Source organism: Manihot esculenta, chromosome 9 (genome assembly GCF_001659605.2).
Source record: "Manihot esculenta cultivar AM560-2 chromosome 9, M.esculenta_v8, whole genome shotgun sequence".
Classification (NCBI taxonomy): domain Eukaryota; kingdom Viridiplantae; phylum Streptophyta; class Magnoliopsida; order Malpighiales; family Euphorbiaceae; genus Manihot; species Manihot esculenta.
Window position 1 is genome coordinate 36584137 of NC_035169.2, and position 18642 is coordinate 36602778.

Genomic DNA, 18642 nt, shown 5'->3' on the forward strand with positions numbered 1-18642 from the left:
TAAAAATTTCATTTTAAATGTTATAGAAATTTATGTAGATTATTTTTTACAAAAATAAATGGTAAAAATATTACATTATATTCAATTTATTAATTTTAAGACAAAGTTTTCAATTTAACAATTAATTTTTTTCCATTTTTAAATTGATAAAAAAAACAGTGTTAATTATAAGATTTTAATTTATGCCATAACATTGAGATTACCCATATTAAAAAAATTAAAAGAGTTATCTTTAAAATATTTAATATAGTTGACTGTGAATGTATAAAAAAATATTGTATTATAATAAAAAAATTAATATCAATATATAAAAATTCCAAAATTCTAATAATAGATTAGTAGGTATTTGACCATTTCTGGATGAGAAAATTTCATACAACATAGAATGCAGCTAGCTATTTGAATACTATTTTATGTAGTATTATTAGATTAGATGGGTATTTTCTTATTTTTATAAACATTAATTAAAATATATTATTTATCATAGAGTTGAATATAATTCATGATGTAAATTATCATATAATATTTAAATTAAATCAAACATTAATGATTACGCGACACAATGTGGGTCACCTTTCTTGGCCAATAAGAGAAATGCTATATAGCCCACGATAGAGTCATCTCCTTTATTATTTTAATTGATTTTAAATAAATAAAATTTATTGTCTTCGTCTATAATATAACTGTTATATTTAAATTATATTTATAAATCATATAGGCATATTAAATAATTACGTATAATATCAGAAAAAAAATTCCTTGCATTTCTTAATTTCTTTTTAATTTTACGAGGACCGACTCGAATTTTAATAAAATTTAAACTAAAAAGGTCCAATTTAAATTCTAGAAAGGCTCAATGTGCAACTTTAAGTCTCATGTAGAATTAGAGCCTATCTAAATAAATCGAGCTGAACATGAATTCACTCTTAGAATCCTAACTCTACATATCCGTTCTCCTCATGATAAAATAGATCTCCTAATACTCGGGATTATATTCAGGTAGCACAAAAGAAATTAAATGGCCGCCCGATAAAAAAAAAAAAAGGACATTGTACATCCATATGTACTGCTAGCGTGACTGTGGCAGGAGGGTATGGGTATAGGGCGGCGGTTATACGTCACTAAAAGACAAAAGAGAAAGAGAATAAAGGGATACGAAGGGAAAACGCTTTGAGTCCATACCCATTATTGGATCTCAAATATCAATTGGCGCCATCTGTAGGAACGAATGAAATGTTTTCATCATCTGAGTTCTCATTTCCATTCATCCACTGAGATCTATATGGCCAATCACAGCAAAAAAAACCATATAGGGATCACCCCAAACGACCTGAGCTCAGTTTAGGAAGGTCTGCAATTCTCATTCTCTAACCTAATAGCCCCAATAAATCAGCCACCCATATTGCTTAATTCTTCGCCAAGCTCAACCGAGACCCTACCCCAAACTTTCTTGTCCGACCAAAAACTGCAAAGTATGGCTCTCCAGTTATAGAACACTACCCATTGACTAAGCAGATATTACAACAAAGAGGACTCAGTACCCCGTTGAGTGGATCACCCGTAGCAGAAGGACTCAATCTCAATGAGTCCCAACCCACATTGAACTACCCAATCCTCCAACAAAGCAGTAGGAGGACAGAATATGGAGATGGGAAGGCAAGTTGGAGAAACGAGCCAGCAGCCCAAGCAAGAGGCAGGATAGCGAAGGAACTCATTGAAAATAATAGGGCCAAGAGCTACTCTTTTGAGCCCGCAGAAAGGTCAAAAAGTGAAGAGTTAGAAAGAAGCTACCGCTTGGAGAAGAGGCCTAAAAGGGAAGATATTGACGTAAATCAGAAGTTAGAAAGGTTGAAAGAGCAACCGTTGACGAAGTTGGGGGCCCAAGGCAATAATAGTCCCCTATTGCCAACCTCATCACCATTTGTAAAACAGATTCAACAGGAGACAATATCGAAGAAGTTCATGATATCAACCTTGGCAGCCTATGACGGGACGGAAAACCTCCGAGAGCATGTTTTGAACTATAAGATATTTATGGAGTTGCAGACTCATTCGGATGCCATGATGTGTAAGGTCTTTCCAACCAATCTAACATGACTAACCGGGGCATGGTTCAACAGCCTGGAATCGGGGAGCATTAGGAATTTCATAAACCTAGCTAATGTATTTACCATCAGATTTATTGCTGGAGTTCCTGCTAAGAGAAAGACGAGCTACTTGGAGACCGTCCGACAAAAGAGGAATGAATCCCTTAAAGAGGAATGAATTCCTTAAAGAATTTATTGTCCGATTCAACTCGAAAGCCTTATAGATACCCAAATTGGATGAGGGAAGGGCAGTAGAAGCCGTGTAGAAAGGCATGACCTCTCCGAAATTCTTTGGGTCATTGTGCAAAAAGCCCTCCACCACCTTGTCAGAGTTAATGAAGAGAGCTGAAAAGTACACAAGGTAGGATGACGCCTTAACAACCAGCAGGTTTTCCAAAGATGATAAAGACAGAGGAAGAGCAGGGGAGAACAGAAGGCAAGACAAGCCGGAGAGAAGATAAGACGGGGAGCCAGAGGCGCTGAACAAATACCGATGGGAAAGAAGGGAACAAATACCTTACCAACCCCAAGCTCCTATCGAAGTCACGCCCCTGAATGTATCCAAAGTCGATGTGCTTGTAGCCGTCCAGGATAAAGACTTCGTGCAATGGCCCAAGCCCATGAGAGCTGAGGCAAGTAAAAGGGATCCTAATAAATACTGTCAGTACCATAAGACATATAACCATTACACTAACGATTGCTATCAACTAATAAATAAGATAGAGAGGTTGATTAAGAAAGGTCATCTCATAAATTTTGTGAAGAAGCCAGAAGAGCAGAGGCAACAACAAGGAGCAACCGGGAAAAGGACCAGGAGGCAAATTGGAGTACCAATAATGACGGCTCCAATGGAACTATTGATTTGATTGTAGGAGGGACTGAAGGCCATATGAACCAGAGGGGGAGAATAGAGGAAGAACTGAAAATGAGAGTGGCGTAGAGGTGATGCAAGTTATCGAGCATACTCTAATGACTATATCCTTCCCCCTGGAGGATCCGCAGGGAGGTAAAAATGCCCCATGACAACGCCTTAGTCATTGAAGAGATTACCCACAACTTCTGGGATCACAAAGTGTTAGTTGATGACGGCAACAAGGTGAACATGTAGTAGGACATGAATTCGTATGGAATTTATTTGTAGATGGGCCATCAAGTTCTACAGGTAGTAGGACATGAATCCTTCTAAAAGGACCTGAGGAGTTTAAAGTGTGTTATGTCATGCGTTTTGGGTTCCTAGCATCTAATAACATGGCCAAGTACGAAGCCTTTTCTGAATGGCATGCAAATAACTTTAGAAGTGGGGGCAACTGACCTTATAAATAACTAGTGGTGAACCAAATAACAGTGATATACCAGGCAAAAGACCTGATTATACAAAAGTACTTAGCTAAAGTATGAGCCCTGGGAGCTGAGCTTAGTGAGCAATGGATTATAGTTGAATACAGATGGATATTTCGAGAGGAAAATGAATAAGCAAATATGCTCAGCAAACTCTCAGTAGAAGAGCTAGAGCAACTCCCTGAAGAGATGTATGTGTAGCAAATCGACACCCCTACTTTTGAAAAGCCAGTCCTGATTATGCAAGTTGATGAAGAATGGAGTCGGATGACCTCATCCTTGAGTATCTAAAAGCTGGAAAACTTCTAAAAGAAAAAATAGAGGCTCGAAAAATCGCAATTAAAGCCGCTAACTACTAGGAGGTGAGAGGAACTTTATATCAAAGAGGAAAATCCAATCTGTGGCTAAGGTACATGGGGCCTGAAAAGGCATCCTAGATAATTCAAGAGATGCACCAAGGGGACTGCAGAGTTCACAAGGGAGCGACCACCCTAGCAAATAAGATATTCTGGCAAGGGTATTACTGGCCAACAGTAAAGAAAGATGTCAGAGAGTTTACAAAGAAGTGTAATATCTGTCAAAGGTTTGCGAATACAATTAATAGCCCGGCTACACTGCAATCAAGCATATCGAATTCATAGCCGTTCTCGCAATAGAAAATAGATATTTTGGGACCCTTTCCCAAAACTGTGGGGCAGAAAAAGTTCATGATAATAGCCGTGAAATATTTCTCAAAGTGGTATGAGGCTGATGTCATTTCACCATTTGCTGGTGCGGGATAACCAAGACTTTCATCTCGGATAATGAAAAACAATTCAACTGCAGTTTTTTCAGAAATTTTATAAAAAATATGAATATATGATATAACCAATCGCAACTCAGTTTTATTTAAATCAAATCAGTTTTATATTTTATAACCAAAAACTTGAATTAAAATATTTATATTTAACTTACTTCAATCCGACTCAATTAGTTGGGTTTCAGTCTAATTTAATTTAGTTTAATTTTTTTCATATATGATTTAATTCAAAATGTATATAAAAGATTGCTTAAAGAAAATTAAAAGATATTCTATTTTATTGGCTAATTGGTTTATGCTGTCGGTGCGAATAAAGCAAAAGATAAAGAAATGATTGCATTGGACACGGATGATCAGGTAGGGACCATCGACTACACTTTTGCAAATCAAAAGGTGCCACGTACCAACAACAATCACATGTGGGACGGTGCAGGGTATGGCGACGATTTAAGCTTTGGAAAGATGCGTCAACGTTGCTTTTCTTTCTGCAGGTACGAAATGAAACGTCTTCCAACATTTATAAGACTGGTTTGATTTAACATATATTTCTAACATAAATTAATTTAAAACCTAATTTGTGTATGAAAATACATTTAATAATATAAAATTAATAAAAAATACAAAATAAATATATTAATTTAAATATAAATATTTGCTTTAATTGTTATTAAACTCATAATTTTAAAACATTTACCACATATTTTAAAATTTAATTATAAACATTTAAAAATAAAAAAATATAATATATTTGTTTGAACAATATTTAGATAAATTTTCGAGGTAGTGAAATCGGAACATCTAGCTATGGAGGTCCAAAACCTTTAGTTGTTTGGGCTTAAAGAAATGGCGGGTTAGTTCGATGGGCAGTGGTTTCATGTTGGGCTTCAGCCTTCAGCCCTTTATACCATTAAAAGGAACCTTCATTAATGGGTGAGTTGGGGGGTTTCGCAATTCTGTCTCCAACAATGACATACATCAAACCCACAATCTTCAATTTTCATGGGAAACAAACAGAAAATGACTGCGAAAATTGCGAAATTGTTTATGTAAATGATTATTTCGTAATATTTTTCAAACACCTCAATGACTCCGAAATCACCGATATCATTACGGGGAAACACACTGAGTCGCCGAAAAAAAAACTCGGTGGAAAAGTTATTGAGCTAGCGCGTATTGTCCACTCTCTAAATGCCTTTCATGCTAACAACATGATTTGGCGAATTATCAAGGAACTTTATTATTTAAATATGCACTATGAAAAAATTATTAATTAATTTTTATTTTAAATAATATATAAATATTTATGAGGTTTAAAAAAAATTAATAGTATATTTTATTATTTAATTTCAGTAAAATTGAAAAACTTATTAATTAATTTTTTAATTTTATAAATATATCTATTAATTAATTTTTTATATTTAATGAATTTTAAATTTTCTATAATATTTAATGATTAAAATAATAAATTAAATAATTAATAATTTTTTAAAAAATTTATAAATATTTTAATATATTTTTAAAATCTCAAAAGTAATTAGTAAAATTTTGTATACAAAACAACTAAATAGTATTTTTTTTTTCTATTATAAAAAAAATTCAAAATACTATTTTCAAAATAATTAAAATTTATATTAAATCAATTCAAAAATTAAATTTGAATTAAAAAAGTTAGTTATTAAATTAATTAAAGTTAAATAAAATTTTAGTAATTTTAAAAAATTGATCTCTAAACTTTTATAAAATTAACTGATTCACTTTTATTTTAAAACTACTAAATTAAAAAGTTTCTACATTTTTAATTATTCTATAAAATAATTGTCATTATCTTGAATTATTTATACAGTTCAATTTTATAATTTTAATTATATATATTATTTAATTTTTATAATTATAAATATTAAAATTATTTAATCAATATTAAATTAAGTTGTTTAGTGTTTTTTTAATTAAAAATTAATTATAAAATATAATAATACTTTAATTGTTTTTTTTTAAATATTAATAATTTAGTGAATTTTTTAAAAGTTTATGATACCTTAAGTAATTATCCGTTAGAAAAAAGTAAAACACAAGAAGAATCAGTATTTCTAAATATTAAATCAAAACCGTTGATTCGGGTTCAGAACCTAACTAGAAACGGCCTTCAATCAGATTTGGGTCAAACTTTCATAGTTGAATTTTATATAATATTTTAAAGGAAAGGGAAAAATGGGAAAATTAGGCTTATCTAGAATTGGGGTATTAACTGAGTGGGCCCTCACTTGAGGAGACACTCCCCCACTTTGTGTTCCCCTCATGGCTTTTAGAAAGGTCTCATTATCATCATTACGGTAAATCAATAAATCGCGATAATATTTAATTTTTCATACCATGATAAAACCGCGATATTAATGTTAAAAGAGCATTTGCAAAGACACTTCCCCTTCGTCAAGTCTTGTATGAGCTCCTTCAATTTTTTTTTTATAGTAAATTATAATTTAATTTTTAAATTTTAATATAATTAATAAATTAATTTATATTATTTTCAAATTTAAATTTAAATTTTTATATAATTAATCCATTTAAATTATAAATTTTTTTATTCATCATTTTATAAGTAACCCGTTAACAAGAAAACAAATATTTAAAATACTTAAAATATTTTTATAAATTTATAAATTTTTTAATATAATTAAAATTTTTTATATTATGTAAATTATGATTTAATTTTTAAATTTTAATATAATTAATAGATTAGTCATTATATTTTAAAATTAAAATTTTAAATTATTTTATATAATTCATTTAAAATTATATAATTAATTTTTTTTATCCATTATAAATATTAGTTTAAATTTAATGGATTATCAATTTTTTTAAAATGTATAATTTCTTTTTAATTTTTTTAATAAAAATTTATAATCTATTTAAAAATTAATTAATATTATTTAAAAATATAAAAAATATTTTTTAAAAGTTTTGAATTATAAATATTAAAATATATTAATGAATGAAAATTAAAAAATAAAAAGTATCGAAAATGATATATTATAGATAAAAGTTAATGAGATTTAAATATTTTTTTAAATTAAAAGATGAATGATTAAAATATTTAAATTATGATAAATGAGGACAACAAATTATATAAAAATTTAAGTATATAATTTTAAAATTATAGATATTAATATATTAATTATATTAAAATACAATGATTTAAATATAATTTATTTATTTAAAATAAAAATAAAAATATTTTCACACTTCTAATAAGAAAAATTAATGGAGAAATTATTAATTTAGACGGATTGATTATCGAAATATTTAAGTGTTCAGTTTTAAAAATATAAAAATTAATATATTAATTATTACTGTTTAACTTTATTTATTTTTTTATATAAATAAAATATACTACTTTCGTCATGTAATAATTATTGTTTTAAATAAATTTATTTTTTAAAAGTTATCTGTCATTTTAAAAATATCAAGATAATTCATATATATTTTTATTATTTTTTTAAGTTATTTAATAAAAAATATTAATTACTAAGATATTTTAGATAAATTATTATATATTTTTAAATAACAATAATATTAATTAGTTTCATTATTTTAAGTAAATAAATATTGAAAGCATATATTATAGGAATTAATATATTTTAAATTTAAAACATGAATTTTATTACATTTATAAACTTAATTTAGTGACAAATATATTTAAATAAATTTAAAAAATTTTAAATTTTACTCTTTCAATTTAAAAAAAAACATAAATTTCATTATAAATTTATTAATTTTATAATGTATATTCATAAGAAACATATATTTGCCATTATTATTCATCTTATATTAATATATATTAGTTGATGTTTTTTTGGAAGAATCTCTTTAAAAGAGAATATTTCCTTTTGCTTAGAAAATTTTCAAACATTAACAATGTTTTATGAGTGTTCTAAATATAAAGTTATGTCAAAAATATTTTTTTTATAAAATATTTTTCATTAAACAAATAAAATGTTTTTAATTATGAACTAAAAATTAAATAATTAAGTTTAGTTATGTACCCCTAAATTTAAAATAGTCAAAATTTAAAATATAATATCAGTTGCAAAAATTCATAAAACGACGAGCTCTTTCTCACCATACCTATCCATGATCTACAATTTTTAATCCAGGACATAACGCGATATTTTAATCACGCGATTTTCGAGAGGATAATAAGAGAAATAGAAAGTGCGAAAGCGACAGTACCGATGAGGGGACCGACTGGACGTGTGTTGCGAATATTCACTCTATTTGAATTTGTGGTTTCGAATCCGCTACAGCTTGTGATATTGTCATATCACTTCACGCAATGATAAGCTGATAAGTAGTCAGTATAAGCAGGTCTACATATCAAGAACAGAGTCCCATATCAGTGATACGTCAGTACGCAGATGAAAGACCCCTGTACAGCGCATCGAAGATAGCGAGAAGTCTCTCATTTCCATTTCTTTCCGTCTCTTGTTTATCTTCTCTCTCTGCAAAGCAGCCTTTGAAACCCTAGAACTCCTCGGATTTCGAGCTCAGTTTGAAAGCTGGAAAGTCCAAAAATATGGCGAATTGAGCTCAGATTCGTGGCTCAGCTTTGTTAATTTGGGACTGATTTGTGTATTCTCTGCTTTAGTTGGGCGCTTCCTTGGCTTTGCAATTGAAAGCTCTCTGCCTTTTCCTTTTTAGTTGTTCGGTCTCTGGATCGGTTGGTTTTGGAATTTGGGAGCTCCAGACATGTCTTCTTTGAGCAGAGAATTGGTATTTCTCATACTCCAGTTCCTTGAAGAAGAGAAATTCAAGGAGTCTGTGCATAAGTAAGCCATCTTCGCTCTCTAAACGTGTTTCTTTTGTGCATGAATATGTTTGTAAGTAGGTGCTACTTTAGCTTCAATTGAGTGGAGGGTTTGTGCGTCGTCATGAAAAATTTTCCGAGATACAGGCTTCTCTGGGTCGTAGAATATTCTGGGAGTGAGGAGAGTTAAGGGAAGAGATAAGTAAAGCTCAAGTATTGGTTTTGGTTATTTCCCTGAATGGAAAAAAAATTGTATTATCATGATTAAAGGATTTTTTTTAAGACAGTTATAACTTATAAGCAACGAAATGGCTTGTATAGTTAAATTGGTTTTCTTGGCTGTGCGAGGATTTTTCCCCCCTCGTGTTGAGTGAATATCATGTTTATTTATATGATTCCGAAGATAGGATATTACCGTTACAGTGAGATAGAGCCCAATTAATACGTGTTACAATTCAAGTATTTGAGAAGTGTATTAAAAGAGGTTCTTGTCGGTTATTGAACTACCAAAACTCTAAAATTAAGCCAGATGGGTAAATTGTATTGGTTGAGTTGAGGATTGGGTTTGAATTGATCTGCATGATTTGATTAGGAAGTAAAAATATTGGGAAGTCCTCTCCTAAATTATTTGTTTTTTCTCCTTAGGCTTGAGAAGGAATCAGGATTTTTCTTCAACATGAAGTACTTTGAGGAGAAAGTTCAGGCTGGAGAATGGGAAGAAGTTGAAAAATACTTATCTGGATTTACCAAGGTTGATGACAACAGATACTCCATGAAGATATTCTTTGAAATCAGGAAGCAGAAATATCTTGAAGCTCTTGATCGGTGTGCTGAACTTGGATTTGCTTTAATGTTAATTTTATATAGTTTCTTTATAGTTGAAAATTGTGATTTTGCTGGCATTTTTTTTCACAGGCAAGACAAGGCAAAGGCTGTTGAAATTTTAGTGAGTGATTTAAAAGTATTCTCAACATTTAATGAAGAATTATACAAAGAAATCACTCAACTTTTGACGCTTGGCAATTTCAGGTAATTCTCTTTCATGATAAATTATATTTATTATCTAGCCAGGTGGACCATGGAAACTTGTTTTACATTTTTATGTGTTTGTTTTCCTAGAGATTGCTAAGCACAGAATAAAGGACTAAAATCTCAATATGTGTCAGGTAGCGAGCTTAATTCATTGACTTGTATTGGTGGAAAATTTGTTCACTTCTCCAAAGCTGAACTGCCAAAATAACATTTTGTCTCTCTTTTCACCTTTCCTGCATTTTATCATCCAACCAATAAAGGATATTTTGTGCTAGACAGGTGCAGAATTCATGGAATTGCCTGCTTTGCATTTGTGCATTTGTGTAGTGGGTGAACAGCATAATTTGTTAAAAATTATTCTTCCTTCTCCTTGTTATGATAACAGGGAAAATGAACAGCTGTCCAAGTATGGTGATACAAAAACAGCGCGTAGCATAATGTTGATAGAGCTTAAGAAGCTCATTGAAGCAAATCCTCTTTTCCGTGATAAACTTGCCTTTCCTACTCTGAAGTCATCCAGATTGAGGACTCTAATTAATCAAAGGTAGAGTATAGAAAGAGCATTGGTTTTTCTTTATCCTCTCTGTTCTTCTGTTAAAAAAAAAAAGAATTATACATATTGTGCTTTGAGTTATTGTGTTCAGGGAAAATTACTATTTAGTCTCTATATTATGGGAAAACTCATTAGTTGGTCCTTCAGTTTTAAAAAATACACTAAAATGTCCTTGACATTTTGAAAAGTCCAGTTGGTTTCTTTGTTATTTTAGTCATTAAGTGTTTTACTATTTAATCTCTGTAGTTTGAAAAAACTTATTAATTAGTCTTTCAGGTTTGTAAAAAGTCTACTAATTGGAGGGTACTTGACCATTAAAATTAATGGAGGGACCAATTAGTAGACTTTTTGAAACCCTAGGGATATTTTAATGTATTTTTAAAAGCAAACAGACCAACTAATGAGTTTCTTATAAGGATTAAATAGTAAATTCCTCTAGTGTTATATATTTAATTCCTATTGAATAATTGGAAAAATTAGTTTATTAAATTATCAACTTGGGTTTACTTTTTTGCTTTGGCAAAAAAAAAGTTCATATTTTTTCACTTTAACATGTTAATGTTAGGGAAGCTTCCATCTTCTGTGAAATTTTCAGCATGTTGCTACCATGATTTATATAGTTGCACTTTTTCTAATTTTTATTATTGTGGGGCTATTTGGTTTTTGCAGTTTAAACTGGCAGCATCAGTTATGCAAGAATCCTAGGCCAAACCCTGACATTAAGACTCTATTCACAGACCATACATGTACACCTCCAAATGGTCCTCTTGCTCCTGCACCTGTCAACCTTCCAGTTGCTGCTGTGGCAAAGCCTTTATCTTATACGTCTCTTGGGGCACATGGTGTATGATATCTTAAATCTTAAATTTCTAATGCAGGCTAAGTTCATAATTTTAAAAGTTTAGCCATTGAATTATTTTCATTTCATTTTTGTTGTATATAGCCCTTTCCTCCCGCTGCAGCAGCAGCTAATGCCAGTGCATTAGCTGGTTGGATGGCAAATGCTTCTGCTTCTTCATCTGTTCAAGCAGCTGTTGTCACTGCATCATCCATACCTGTTCCACAAAATCAAGGTTTTGCTTTGATATATTTAACTAAGCTTAAACAAATTGAAACTCATAAATTTCTTGTTAACCATATATTGTATGTTTAATATTGTTAAATAACATGTCAAAAAATGACCTAAGGAAGTGGATTTTTTTACATATCTTTTTGCTCGTCTCCAGTTTCTGTCTTGAAAAGACCAAAAACTCCACCAACAGCTCCAGGTATGGTTGATTACCAAAGTCCTGACCATGAACAACTAATGAAACGTCTGCGACCTGCCCAATCTGTTGAAGAGGTAAGTTTAAATTGATTTTGGTCCATTTTTATAAGATGAAGTTTTTTTCATCATGTGTTTTGTCTTTATGCAGTTGAACTGTTATAAGGTCTGATTTCTTTGTTTCACCTCTAAAGTTGAGTGGACTGACTTCATTTTCTTAGGTTACTTATCCAGCAGCTCGGCAGCAGGCATCTTGGTCTTTGGAAGACCTGCCAAGGACAGTAGCTTTAAATTTGCATCAAGGTTCGGCTGTCACGAGCATGGATTTTCATCCTTCTCACCACTTATTGCTTCTTGGTATGGTTATTATCTTTTACATTGATTGGCTTCTAAATTATTTATTATCACTTACCTTTCTGACAAATTGCGTCACTTGGGCAGTTGGTTCTGCTAATGGTGAAATTACACTTTGGGAACTTGGGCTACGGGAGAGGTTGGTTTCAAAGCCCTTCAAGATTTGGGAAATGACGACCTACTCATTGCAATTTCAGGTTTTATGATATCATTTAAGTTATTTGTTTCCATTAATTTTTTGGCACTTTACTTTATCCTATTACTCTTTTTTGGATGTCCTCTCTTGATTTGCTTGGGCTGTAAATGAAAGTAAAAAAAATTCTATGAAACACTGTTAATGTGTTACTCTTGTGGTTTTCACTGGCTAAGTATGTTGCTGGATTTTAATTCAAAGCAATAATTGTTTTGAATTCTCATATTTGAGAGTTTCATGCAGGCTTCCTTCGTTAAAGATACACCAGTTTCCGTCAATCGTGTTACTTGGAGTCCTGATGGAAGTCTTGTAGGTAGGTACCCTTAAGCAAATACTTGACACATTTTCAGTTTTAGTACCTTAGCTTTTTGTTGTTTCAGGTGCTGCATTTAATAAGCATTTGATTCACCTCTATGCTTATACCGGATCAAATGATCTACGGCAGCAGTTAGAGGTGAGTTAGTACCTGCATTTCATATGAGTCAAATATTTTGTCTTCTTGATTTTGATCTAATTTCTTTCTTAACAGATTGATGCTCATGTTGGAGGGGTTAATGACTTGGCTTTTGCTCATCCAAACAAACAACTGTGTGTGGTAACCTGTGGAGATGATAAGCTAATAAAAGTAAGAGATTAATTTTCAGGAGAGGATTTATATTAGAGTTACAGTATTATCTAACGTGAGATGTGAGACAGGTGTGGGATTTAGGGGGACGGAAACTATTTAATTTTGAAGGTCATGAGGCTCCGGTCTATTCTATATGTCCTCACCACAAAGAAACCATCCAGGTATCTCGGGCAAAATGAAATCACTTGTCTGTTATTCTTGGGCTTTCACTTGCACTGTCTAGGAAGCAGCTTTGTAGATATAACTGAAAACTATTTACTTAGTGATTAGTATCTTGGTTCAGCAGTACTGGAGGTTATATCTGCAGAGCAGTAATTTGTTTCTGGAAGTCTTCATTTTGGGAATGCATAGTACCTTTGTTGTCTAAGTTTCTTTTTGTGAAATTTTCATTAATGCATGAGATCTATTCAGCATGATCTTAATCAATTCAGCCAGAGGGAAATCAATTGCCTTCAGAAATTGAGCATTTTATGGTCTATTTTCAGTCATCTTGAATTGCCTATTTTCCTGCTAACATGACATATTCAATTCCACTGCCAACCACTGTTAGATTCGTGTTCATTATGGTGCTTCCAGTCTGTTTTGATGATGTAATCAGCTGTGTTAACTATGTCAGTGAAGATATTTCTGTAACATTAACTTCTCTGCTGGTTGTGAACTTGCAGTTCATATTCTCAACTGCTATTGATGGAAAAATAAAGGCCTGGCTATATGATAATCTGGGCTCTAGAGTTGACTATGATGCTCCAGGTCGCTGGTGCACTACAATGCTCTACAGTGCTGATGGTAGTAGGTAAGGGCATTGGTTTGTGAAATTACATCAATGGATTTGGACTTGTAAATTTGATTTGTTCATTTTTTCCAGATCATTTTCCTAGCCTTCTTTTTTACGATTTGATGATATTGTCCTATAGTACTGATCCTTATATATCGAATTAACAATTGAAAGATAGTTGGAAAAAAAAATCTCTATTTGACAGGGCTTTTTCCTATATCTATGAATTCCATTGGACCCAGAAATGATACATTGGAAGAATCCTTTTGGTCTTCCAATATCAATAGATTGATTGTTTCGCTCCCCTATCTTTGAGAGCTCTTTCCTAGATCCGAAAGAGAGTACTTGGGTTCTCCCAATAACTAAAAAGTGTATCATGTCTGAATCTAACTGGGGTTCGCGGTGGTGGAGGAACTGGATTGGAAAAAAGTGGGATTCTATTTACTAGCATGTTGGTTTATTTTGGATTTAACAAAAATATTTGTCACTTCTTCTCCCTTCTTTCAGATTATTCTCTTGTGGGACGAGTAAAGAAGGGGATTCTTTCCTAGTTGAATGGAATGAAAGTGAAGGAGCAATAAAGAGGCATTATGCTGGGTTTAGAAAGAAATCAACAACAGGCGTAGTGCAGTTTGACACCACACAAAACCACTTTTTGGCCGCAGGTGAAGATAGCCAGATAAAGTTTTGGGATATGGATAATACCAATGTGCTCACAGGTACAGATGCAGATGGCGGACTACCGGTAAGTTATTTGATAGGTTGTTCTAGATCTTTTGCATGATACATATTATTCTAAAGTCATCTAATCATATCAATTGCTTCAGAGTCTCCCTCGCCTGAGATTCAACAAAGAAGGAAATCTGCTTGCTGTTACTACTGCGGACAATGGATTCAAGATACTTGCGAATGCCTCTGGTCTCAGATCATTGAGAACAGTAGAAACTCCAGGCTTTGAAGCTCTGAGATCGCCTATTGAATCAGCCGCTATCAAGGTTTCCTTGACTTGTTCTATTTTATGTGATTACTCTTATGGAAAAAATAAACCAGTTGCTGAGATTTATTGGGAAAATTGTTTGCTCATTGATTAGGTTCCTGGTGCTTCTGGTGTTACAAATGTCAGTCCAGTCAATTGTAAAGTGGAAAGGAGCTCTCCTGTCAGGCCTTCTCCAATTCTTGTATGGCTTCTACAAATATTAGTTCTGGTTTTTTATTTGATATTTGGATCTTAAAAAATGTTGGATGGCTGTTATTGCGTTTATTGGTTTGTTGGATTAGTTTATTTTTACAAGAAGGCAAGGTCATTTGTGGGCTTGCAGCATCTTGGTTTTGTAGTTACAGCATGTCTGAGAAAAAAGGGGTTTGTGCCCATGTTAGAGAAAGGTGATTACCTAAGTATTAAAGAAGAAAGGTTTCCTGCGAGTTGGAGAAAACAGTCATCTGTTCATGTATTCGATTTTAATGATATGCTTGGTTACCAGACACTTCATGTTCTTCCATTTTGTGTAGGCATACATTTATTACTTGCATTTCATGCAATGGGGACTTTATTTCTCAATGTAGAGTGAATAAAGTGATCTTCCAAGAAAATCAATCCTATGTTCATGGTGTCCTGTTTATGATGACCATCATTGCCTTAGGAAGCTAATTTGGTTTCATTCAAACTACAGCAGTTTAGTTGTTTTATTGGCAAAAAATTGATTTTACTTCTTTGGCTTTCTTGTCCAAGAATGGGGTTGATAACTTGAATAGAAGCATGGAAAAGCCTAGAACAGTGGACGAGGTAACTGATAAAACAAAGCCATGGCAGTTGGCTGAAATTGTGGATCCTGGCGACTGCCGATTAGTTACCTTGCCTGACAACACAGATACTTCCAACAAGGTTTGTTAAGTTTCATTTTTCATTTTTTATTATTTATTTTTTGCATGCTCTTCTACCTACTAGTGCTATAATAAGGTCATGTTTATCCAGGTTGTTCGACTTCTGTATACAAACTCTGGTGTTGGCATTTTGGCGCTTGGGTCAAGTGGTATTCAGAAGCTGTGGAAATGGGCACGCAACGATCAGAATGCAACTGGAAAGGTAATATCTTGTTAATAATAGTTCATATAATTTTTTTCCATTCTTTTTTCTCTAGACTTTTATTATTATTTTTTTTATCTTATTTCATTGTTGAATCTGTTTCTGAATTTTCCTGTGTTTGAAGGCCACTGCCAGTGTCGTTCCACAGCATTGGCAACCAAATAGTGGTCTTCATATGGCTAATGATGTTTCAGGTGTCAACCTTGAAGAAGCAGTCCCATGCATAGCACTTTCAAAGAATGACTCATATGTAATGTCAGCTGCTGGAGGGAAGGTTTCACTGTTCAATATGATGACATTCAAGGTATTTATGCATTTGCAGTAAATATCATCATCATGATTTGTTATGTTCACAATGAACTTTTGGTTGGCAGGTAATGACAACATTCATGTCTCCTCCTCCTGCTTCCACCTTTCTAGCATTCCATCCTCTGGATAACAACATCATAGCCATTGGAATGGAGGATTCAACTATACATATCTACAATGTTCGAGTGGATGAGGTGATGAATTGCTTAAATAGATATCAAGTCCTGGCATCCCACTTCCACCTCCAGAAAAAAAAAAGGATTTGTCCTCATGGAATCTGACTGGATATCTGTGCTTTGTTTTCTAGGTGAAATCAAAATTGAAAGGTCATCAGAGGAGAATCACTGGTTTAGCCTTTTCCACCAATCTCAATATCTTGGTTTCTTCAGGTGCTGATGCTCAAGTAAGTTGGAGAGACACATTTGCTTATCACCCTCCTCTGTTTATTAGCTTTTCTTTGAATCTAGGCCATTCAGTGACTTAAAAGTTATCACCTCAATCAATGCCCAAGTGTGTGCGTGCACACACATACTAGTTGGTCAAGTTACAATTTGAGAGAGCTCTCTTCTTTATCTTTTATTTGTTGGGCTTGTCTTGTGTTGTCAAACTTGTGACTGACTGTTGGTTTTATTTGTTGATATTCTTGGTAACCATTTTCTGTGTTCGTTTATGATAATCAGTGAGTTTAAATAATGTCATTTTCCTGGATATTATTGATGTGGTAAATATTTCTTCTGCAGCTTTGTGTCTGGAGTATTGACACCTGGGAGAAAAGGAAGTCAGTTATGATTCAAATTCCAACGGGAAAGGCACCTAATGGTGACACCCGGGTGCAGTTTCACTCTGATCAGACCCGCTTGCTGGTGGTTCACGAGACCCAGTTAGCAATATATGATGCCTCTAAGATGGAACGTGTTAGACAGGTAGGAACTTGATATAAATATTTGACATGTAGTTGCATTTACAAGATGTGACTATATTCATGTGCCTTTACATTTCAGTGGGTACCTCAAGATGCATTGTCGGCACCCCTATCTTATGCGGCGTACTCTTGCAACAGCCAACTAATTTATGCTACATTTTGTGATGGTAACATTGGGGTGTTTGATGCTGATAGTTTGAGACTAAGGTGCCGAATTGCGGCTTCATCATACTTGTCCCAGGCAATCTTGAATGGGTAGGTGGTCTTCAGTCTGCTTTATCACTCAGCTGCACTCTACGCCTTTTTCCAGTGGTGATGGATATTGATATCCTATGTCATGCTTGAACGGCATTAAACCCTCACAAGTTCATATGCTATTTCTTTTCTTTGCTCTTTACAAGACCGTGTTGTTTTTGCATTATTATTCTTACATCTGTGTTGAATATTTTGTAGAAGCCAGTCCATTTACCCTCTTGTTGTTGCTGCACATCCCCAAGAGGCGAATCAATTTGCTATAGGGTTGACAGATGGGTCTGTAAAAGTGTTGGAACCCACAGAATCCGAGGGAAAATGGGGATCAACTCCTCCAGTCGATAATGGGATGCTAAATGGCAGGACTACATCATCATCTACAACAAGCAACCACACGCCAGAGTTGCAGAGATGAAATTCCTTGTATTCTTCTCAAGCTGAATCTGTAATTTACCAACATAGAATTTAGGTCCTAGGCCCCATATGTTCCTTATCAAAGGTAGATTTGTACATTAATGATTAGAATTGCTCATTCTTGCATACTAATGTGTAGTTAGCAGTATTATTTGATTTCCTCCCCCAACTGAGTGATAAGCTCATCCTAACAGATACTTTATTGATAATTTGTTTTGCATCTAAATAAACTCAACTGTAATTGTGATTGCGATTCCCTTGTGTATCATTGCTATTAATCAGTAGCAGGCAAGTCTGCAGGAAATTCTATTTTACTAAGTATGCATGTCATGTTCTTGAGAATATGGTTTAAATAGAAGGTTTCAAGTGGGACATAAACGAGATTAAACAATTAAAAAAAAAATAATAATCAAAGCCTAATAGAGAAGGCGAAAATTTTGAACTTGTGGAAACAGTACTCCCATCTTTCTCATGGCATAACATGTGGTAACAAGATCCCATCTCTATCATACTCAAGTTTGCCAGAGTAACTCAGTGGCCTGCACTTCTCTCCCATTAAAATCCTCTTCTTACAGAGTTCTTCCCCATCTTTTTCTTCCCTGTCTGATGATTTTCCTTCGTTACTTTGCCTGCTTGTAGTCTTCATCAATGGCCGAGACATCTTCAAGTTCCGGCGACAGGTCAATATTCTAGAGGGAACTCTAGGCAAGCTCACATTATCGCTGATATTTCCAGTAGATGGCACCGTAGCTAGGCTACGTGTATCTGCCCGTTTTACAATCACTCCATCTGCAATATTGTCAACCCTGGTTGCATCACTTTTGTTTTGGCAACCTCC

At 33.2% G+C, this 18642-nt stretch overlaps 1 protein-coding gene across 1 annotated transcript; it reads left to right on the forward strand.

Annotated features, from left to right (window-relative positions):
* Positions 1-8650: 8650 nt before the first annotated feature.
* Positions 8651-18057, forward strand: LOC110622609 (topless-related protein 3). Its single transcript, XM_021767174.2, has 25 exons — positions 8651-9047; positions 9671-9850; positions 9941-10054; positions 10443-10601; positions 11280-11454; positions 11554-11683; positions 11837-11952; positions 12096-12231; positions 12316-12425; positions 12665-12734; positions 12802-12875; positions 12951-13046; positions 13118-13210; positions 13715-13842; positions 14332-14569; positions 14652-14819; positions 14916-15002; positions 15554-15706; positions 15797-15907; positions 16032-16211; positions 16282-16410; positions 16524-16619; positions 16957-17139; positions 17218-17393; positions 17592-18057. The coding sequence occupies exons 1-25, from the start codon at positions 8968-8970 to the stop codon at positions 17803-17805; spliced, it is 3396 nt and encodes a 1131-aa protein (XP_021622866.1). The 5' UTR covers positions 8651-8967; the 3' UTR covers positions 17806-18057.
* Positions 18058-18642: the final 585 nt, after the last annotated feature.

Coding starts and splice junctions, on each gene's coding strand:
- LOC110622609 (XM_021767174.2), top strand. CDS start 8,968: ATGTCTTCTTTGAGCAGAGAATTGGTATTTCTCATACTCCAGTTCCTT. Junction 11,455..11,553: donor CGTCTCTTGGGGCACATGGT/GTATGATATCTT, acceptor TGTTGTATATAG/CCCTTTCCTCCCGCTGCAGC. Junction 13,047..13,117: donor GAGATGATAAGCTAATAAAA/GTAAGAGATTAA, acceptor GATGTGAGACAG/GTGTGGGATTTAGGGGGACG.